The sequence below is a fragment of the Chiloscyllium plagiosum genome, chromosome 19 (genome assembly GCF_004010195.1).
Source record: "Chiloscyllium plagiosum isolate BGI_BamShark_2017 chromosome 19, ASM401019v2, whole genome shotgun sequence".
Classification (NCBI taxonomy): Eukaryota; Metazoa; Chordata; class Chondrichthyes; order Orectolobiformes; family Hemiscylliidae; genus Chiloscyllium; species Chiloscyllium plagiosum.
Window position 1 is genome coordinate 21,569,424 of NC_057728.1, and position 7,458 is coordinate 21,576,881.

The 7,458-nt window shown below is 37.9% G+C and overlaps 1 protein-coding gene across 2 annotated transcripts in view; it reads right to left on the reverse strand.

Moving 5' to 3' along the window:
• Window positions 1-5,691: 5,691 nt before the first annotated feature.
• The window catches only part of rad52 (RAD52 homolog, DNA repair protein), a 28,218-nt gene continuing 26,451 nt past the window's right edge, over window positions 5,692-7,458 (reverse strand). The window contains exons 10-11 of one of the 2 annotated variants that reach the window (XM_043709306.1): window positions 7,175-7,360; window positions 5,692-6,589 (exon numbers count right to left, since the gene is read on the reverse strand). In XM_043709306.1, coding sequence (XP_043565241.1) covers window positions 6,528-6,589; window positions 7,175-7,360 — 248 coding nt within the window. In that variant the 3' untranslated portion in view covers window positions 5,692-6,527. The remainder of the gene's footprint in view (window positions 6,590-7,174; window positions 7,361-7,458) is intronic. The other variant, XM_043709305.1, reaches the window with a different exon arrangement.

Consider the following 7,458-nt stretch of genomic DNA (forward strand, 5'->3'; position numbering starts at 1 on the left):
TGAACTGGTAGATGATTGTTTTGTAAAACTTTAAGATTATACCCCTCTAAATGCTGGCATTGGTTTAAATCAGTACTAGATAGTTAGTTAATGCAATACTTATCTGTAATTTTACTATGTATTTAGATAAGTTGACTGAGCTTTCTAAACCGAAACTTACCTAATACAGGCAGTGCTAGTGGGTGGAATGTCACCCAGTATGACCACATTTGCAGTGAATTTTTGCAACTTGAGAAGCTTTGTCTGCGAGTTGATGAGCTGAAGTCCAAGCTTCAGACATTGCAATGCATCAGGAAAGAGGAAGACTGATCTGGGTGCTCGTTCCAGGAGGTCATTGCACGATTTAGGCAAGTTACTTCAGATTTCATTTTGTGGTCAAAGACGGGAGCATGTAACTGAAATGAGGTAACTTATCATGGCTTCATAGTGCACAGAGCCATTCAAGCTAGGTGGTTTAAAAAAAAGACTATCATTTGTGTAAAGATTGGACATTGTTGCTATATTTTTGATTGTGGACTGAAATGGGAAAAGTGTTAAAAGTCAAGGATTGTTAAAGAATTACTGCACTTCGAGAAGGTAGTGACCTGACACTCATTGTAAGTGCTATTTACACAGCTATTGGTTAAAGTAGTTGGATAAATGGGAGTTGGGAGATTTGGCTGGCAACCAGTAGTTGATTGGTCTGTGAAATAGTGAGTAGTCATTAACGAAAATGGCCGTTTACCTACCAGCAGGGGTTACCTGTGACTGTCTTTCAGGCAGCTGAATAACTTGGGTGTATGAATATTTGGAGCAGAAACTGTTGAATCTCTGAAAGGAAAGAGCTATTCTGCTTTCTAAAAAGCATTTCTTGTTTGAAATAGCCAGTTTATTTTCCCCCATCAGTTGCTATAAAGGCATCTACATATTTGTCAACCAGTAACCTGCTGCTACCTTTAAACAAGGTAGAAGAAAGTTTGAGAAGCAGGTCCTGGGGACTGTTGCTGAACAGAGACCTGGGAATGCAGGTTCTAAGTTTCTTGAAATTGGAATCACAGCTAGATAGGATAGTGAAGACTTATGATATGCTTGCCTTTATTGGTCAGTGCATTGAATATAGGAGTTGAGGTCATTTTGTGGCTGTACAGGACAGTGGCTAACCACTATTGGAATACTGCATGCAATTCTGATGTCCCTGCTATAGGAAAGATGTTGTGAAACTTGAAAGTTCAGAAAAGATTTACAAGGAAGGTTTGAGCTGTAGGGAGAGGCTGACAAGGTGAGCTATTTTCCCTAGTGCATCAGAGCTGAGGGATGACCTTATAGAAGTTTATAAAATCATGAGGGGCATGAATATGGTAAATCAGCAAGGTCTTCCCTGGGATAGGGGAGTAAAAATCTAGAGTGTTTAAGGTGAGGGGGTAAGATATAAAAGGGACCTAAGGAACAACTTCCTCTTGGCAGCTCATTCCATACACGTACTACCCTCTGTGCGAAGAAGTGGAGGATGTAACAATTAAAACATCTATAAGGCATCTGGTAGGGTATATGAATAGGAAGGGTTTATTTGGATATGGGCCAAATGGACTAGATTTATTTAGGATATCTGGTTGGCATGGATCAAAGGTTCTGTTTCCATGCTGTATATCTCTTGACAATGCTCTGAGTAGCAAATCCTTTGCCTAGGGACCACTGAATTGCTTTCCCAATCTTGCCCTCCACTTGTAAGACTCTTGTTTTTTTTGTAGGCCCATCTGTGGGTATAGAGGAGGGTGGGGTTATGAGTGAGTTAGAGTTCTAACTAAAGTGAAATGTCGATTCATAATTATCTCTAAATGAACAGATTCTAATTAGAATGAATAATTTTTATTAAGTGTAGAAATTTAGTCCATGCTTCCATCAACCTGGATTTAGAAGTCAGGTAAACTGGGGAATTCTGTCTTTTAAAAATCTTAACTTTTGTGATAGCTCTGAAAACAATGGGACTTGATTTCCAGTCTGCTATTCCAGTGAGGCGTAACATTAGGGAAAGAGACATAGTCCTCTGTGGACAACAGCTTGAGTCCCAAAGGTGATGTTTCTTATCTGGTGCCTGGATGAAGGATACTTCAGGGTAGGTAGGGAAAAGACAATTCTCATGGTCAATGTGTTTACCAGTAAATAGGACAGACTAAGAAATAAGTTTGACTGAGAGTACAACCTTGTAGGGATTAAATTTAAAAATCAGAACAAAACTGGTAATTGCTGGATTATGCCTGAGAAAGTTGTAAATGAGATCAAGAGACTGGTTTTGATTTATGGGGCACTACTACCAGTTTGAGTGAAGCAGTAGTACTTTCACTTGAACCTCACTGGTATACCATAGAGCTTGAAACTAAAGAGTTGGGCATGGGTTTGTGGATGAAAGAATGGCTCTGAAGGTTATCTTAACACTGGTTTATCTCCATACATGCTGTTAGACCTGAGATTTTCCATCAATTTCTGTTTGTGTCAGTCCACAAATTAATGGTAAGCAAAGCTTTGAGATAGGAGCATTTTTGACTATGTAACTGGATTCTCCTCAAAATGTGATGTTTATGGAAAAAAGTGACAGTACATTTGTTCAGACCTTACAATGACTTCAGAGTCAAATATTCTGATGCAGGAGGCCTGTTTGTACCTGTATTGACTTGACTTTGAATGGTAAAAGGCATTGAAAAATGTTCGGAGTTCTGGAAAAACTTAATCTTCTGCCTAGTGTGCTTTCTTCATATGAATGCAACACAGCTTGCCATGCTGTCAGTACAGTTAAACATCCCTCTTTGCTGCAGTGCAAAATTCCTAGTCATCTGTACGGCTATGAGGCTTCAGTTCTGGAAGCAGACAGCTGAGCAGGTTTACATTTGATGATCTCTTCAGGGTCATTGTCTCTGGAGAGTCCTCAGTTGAAGAATGTACTGCATCTGTCAGTTCCATTGTCTAGAGTGTGGTGATGTCCATCTTGCTATAAGGTTCCTTTGTTGCGAGTTAAGGTATAGCTTCCATACCTCCATCACCATGAAAATTAGGTTGCATTTTTTTTATTGATGTATCAAACACTTATGATCAACATCAGCTTCTCTCTTTTGTTGTTATATTCTAATCGCTCCTGATCCATTGGCTGGAATAATGGGGCAGATAGCTGCAGTGATGGTAAACCTCCTTTTCTTCTGTTGATGCACTTATCCACTTTGCAGATTCACACCTCAAATGCTGGTGGTCATCCTAAGCTTCATACTGTGTGGGAGTGTGAAAATTTGCAAAGCAGCATGGCAGCCTGAACATTCCCAGCTTTTTAATGTCATCAATCTCGATACAACCCATTTGCAGTTATTTATGCTTTGCATTTCATCTTTAAACATTGAGATCTGTGTGTCTTGCACATGGGTCACTGAAAGCAACCATGCAGGTACATCAAACAAATAGGAAGGCAAATGGCAAATCGATCACCTTTACAAGACTGGTTAGAACTCTTACTGTAGCTGCACAGGGCCTTAGTGAGACAACACTTCACGCATTGTAGGTAGTGTTGGTCTCCTTGCGAAAAAGGAATGCAGGGGAACCTCAATGATCCGAAGGACACGGGCAAGGGGATTATTTCGTTCAGCGAATCGAATTCCAGATAATTGAATGCCAGAGTTATACCATAGTTAACCAAGCATCGGGATCTTGCCGGATAATCTGATATTCGGATAATTGAGGTTCCTCTGTTTTTGCTATGGAGGGAATGTAGTGAATATTCAGACTGCTTCCTGAAGTGACAGCCTTGTCATATGAGGAGTGTTTCGGTTGACTGGGCATAAATTCACTGTCTAAAATAAGAGGAATTCATTAAAATATTAAAGTTTAACAGGGTTGAACAAATTGAATGTAGAGATGGTGTCCCATCTCAAGCCAAACTGTTGACCATTTTGAGGAAGAGCTGATAGAGACCCTGTGAAATTCACTACTGCTCTAACAGAAGCTTATTACTGACCATATTTAATAAATAAATAAATTTTCTGAAGCCTAAAAATTGCAAAAGGGCATTTGTATAGAAGATCAGCCATGATCATGTTGAATAGTGGAGTAGGCTTAGTTTATTCTAGTTCCTATGCTTGGTAAAACAAACAGTCTGGTTCATCAGGGTTAAAACCGTCTCTTGGTGCCTACTTGTTTACAACATTCTCTGCTCAAACAACTTAAACAAAGTTAGTAGAATTGCTTCAACTTTGGAACAAGCACTTATTCTCTTCCACTACCTTGTTTGAGAGAGCACCTACTTGTCAAACTTAAGATGTTCACTTTGTGTTTCAGAATAGTTAATAAACCTGTGATGTCTGCTTTTTACTTTGCAGCATTCTTTTCCACTTGGTGTATCAACTTCTCTTCTTTCTCATAGGTGTAACCATACTTCCTGACTTTGCACACTAGATGCCACTTATCCACTCCACCCTCCTCTCAGCCCTATCACCCTTACCCCCACCCTTACTATCTACCTATCGCACTCTCAGCTACCTCCACCTTTAAAAATATTACATGACCCTGCCTCCACTGTCCTTTTGGAGGTAGAGTTCCAAAGTTGTATAACACTAAAAAGATTGTCCCTCACCTGTCCTAAAACTGCAACTCCTAAATTGTAAAAACAGCATGTCCTCGTTCCAGAAGAGTGAGTTTCCATATAAACCTTGTCAAGACCATTCACAAGTATTTCAATCAAGGTACCCCTCACTCTGGTAAACCCCAGTGATATTAAGTCCAGCTTGTCCAGCCTTTCCTCATGAAGAGAACTTGCTTATTCCAGGTATCATTCTCGTAAGCCACCTAAACTGCTGTCAACACATTTACATCCTTAGTAAATACTAACAACTTCTTTAACCTGACTGGGTCAGTATTAAATTTACTACCTTTTTGACATCATAACAGTGGAATGTATGTATAGTGAGCATTTTTAAAGTCTACAATTCTGGCAATAGGTCATAGAACTTGAGTTAACTCTCTTCCAGATTTTCCCTTTTTCCAGATTTCCAAAATATACAGTACTTCTTCTGGTATTTGGATGAGTACATATCAGTTCCATTCTTTTCGAAAGCCAAGAAAAGGTTAGAGAGGTTGGCTTTGCCTCAGTACAGTTAGCAACCTTCTGTGGCATATCTGTTAAATAACTTGTAACCAAATACCTGAAAGTCAATTAATGCAGTTTTCAACTACCTGCACAACTTGTTTGGCAATCTGTGGCCCAGGAACAGTTGCGAATGGGCCAAGTATGCATACAACAATTAAGAATGGCAACAACCAAAATGTCCAAGCAAGTTTTACTTAACGTGCTGAATAGTATTAAAAATAGCAATCAAAATTCTGTGCAGCCTGTGTTAAGGACAAAATATGTCCTAAGACTTTACAACATAACTAAAAAAACTGATAAGGTTAAATGTTGAACCATGCAACAAAAACCATGCAACTTTCTTCACTGTTCATGGAAAAAATAATATTGATTTCTATTTTCCAACTTAACTTTGTCTCTAAACCATAGACATTATTACACAGTTCAACAAACCACCTCATGTAAGCCTATTACAGAAACTACAGTTAAAAATCATTATTTTCTGGATTAAAAAGTCTAAAGGCAAATTAATACCATTGTAAATTTGAAATGCAATTCTGTAAAGCATTTAGAGAAGATAAGTTGTGATTTAGGATCCTGACCAAAGATGATATAAGGATAATTCCCTACATACTTTGTTCAGAAAAAGTGAGCGTTGCAAATAATTTCAAACATTTTCGTAAGCAACTGTATCAAATGTTCTAAACTTGAACTATTTCTAATCAATATAATAAAATACACTGGTAGCTGAAATTATAGGACTGAGAATGCAAAAATATACTGCAGTTAGTTCAGGGACAGTTATCTTATGAACTAACCCACCCTCATCCTCTTCAGTGAGACTGGTCATGATAAATTCACCAGAAAGTTAATATATTCGGATCAGGTATGATTGTGATACATTCTACAATGTTTATACAGTGTGCAGTCCTACCTGTTAAGATACTCCTCAATGATTTTCCCATAATTTTTCCAAGAACATGATGGCATACAATGCAGCCTAATCCATAAACTGAGGGAAAGCCACAGCATAACTTGTCTTCTGTCAGAGAGCTGTATTTATCACTGTGCGCGTATGAAAGATTCTTTAGAGACAAACTCTAAAAACAGATTTGAAGCAAAAATCTATAGAAAAAAAGTAGTCAAAATTCACAAGTGAACCATTCTTAAAGGAGTACAAATCTGCATTAAGTTAATCAGTAATTCATTTGTGACCACTCTTATGCCCCAGGTACAGAATACTTTTGTACAATCATTTTTCATTAGTGCTTTATGTAGACCATTAAAATAAACCTGCACTCCGGAATGAATGTAATTAGACAGATTTCCCTTAAAAGCCCTGCATTTTGCTCGATGTTTCTCCACAAAGTTTAAAAACAACAGCCATACAATAACGTAGATATATGTCTGTTGAAATACAAATGTTGTTTGTTATATTTTGTTCTTCTCAAGCAGGTTCCAATCTCCGTTTCTTCATGAACTGTCCCAGTCGGCAAGGACTGGACCTCACTGGGAAAGAAAAGAAAAAGATATTAGATAAACAGCTGACAGTTAAATTAATGCAGTCATTTAGATAAGCGAAGTTCCATTTTAGGAACAAGACCATGCTGCAATCTTCAAAAACCATTTGAAAATACCTGTATTGGGAAACTGAACAGTGTTAAATTTTACAGCAAACTCAAACTGCATAATCAAAAAAATTCTCATTTTATACATTGGGCAGAATAAAAATATCTCAGGGCACGCATGCTGTCTATTCAGATATGGAACATAAGATCTCAAATGGTAAGCAAACCATATGAAGTTCAAGTTAATTGAATTTTGGGTCAATTTCTTTAGAAAAAGACAATTGTATTATTGGATAACTTGGACAAAATTGCAAATTGCAACACCGAATGTGCAGCTCAAAGTTTATACATCAGATGACCAAAAAGTCTAGATCTCAACTTAAAACAATGCAGCTTTGTACTCCCAGCACTTTTTTGTCTGTCTTGATTGCTGTATGTTGAACTGTTAATGCAAGTTTCAAATGTTATGAGCAGAATTGTAGCACTTAAGTGACTTCTTCCATGTCATAGAAATTGACATTCTTACTTAGACCAAGTTGGTATGCATTGTGTGGTTGTTCGTGAGAATTTATCCTTTGTGGTGTTCTGCTCCGTGTCATCATTTGGTGCTGGCCTATGGGAGGTGTAGATGGAACTTGTCCGTGGTAAGGGGCATTTGATTTGTTGTCAATACCACCACCATCCAGAGGGATATCCCAGAATTCAGGATCATCTGTTTCAGAACAAAAAAAAGTTATACCAAAGACCTACTTTTGCCTTGGAATTAAATCTGCATTAACTTCTAGGTATATAATAGGGGATAAAATTTAT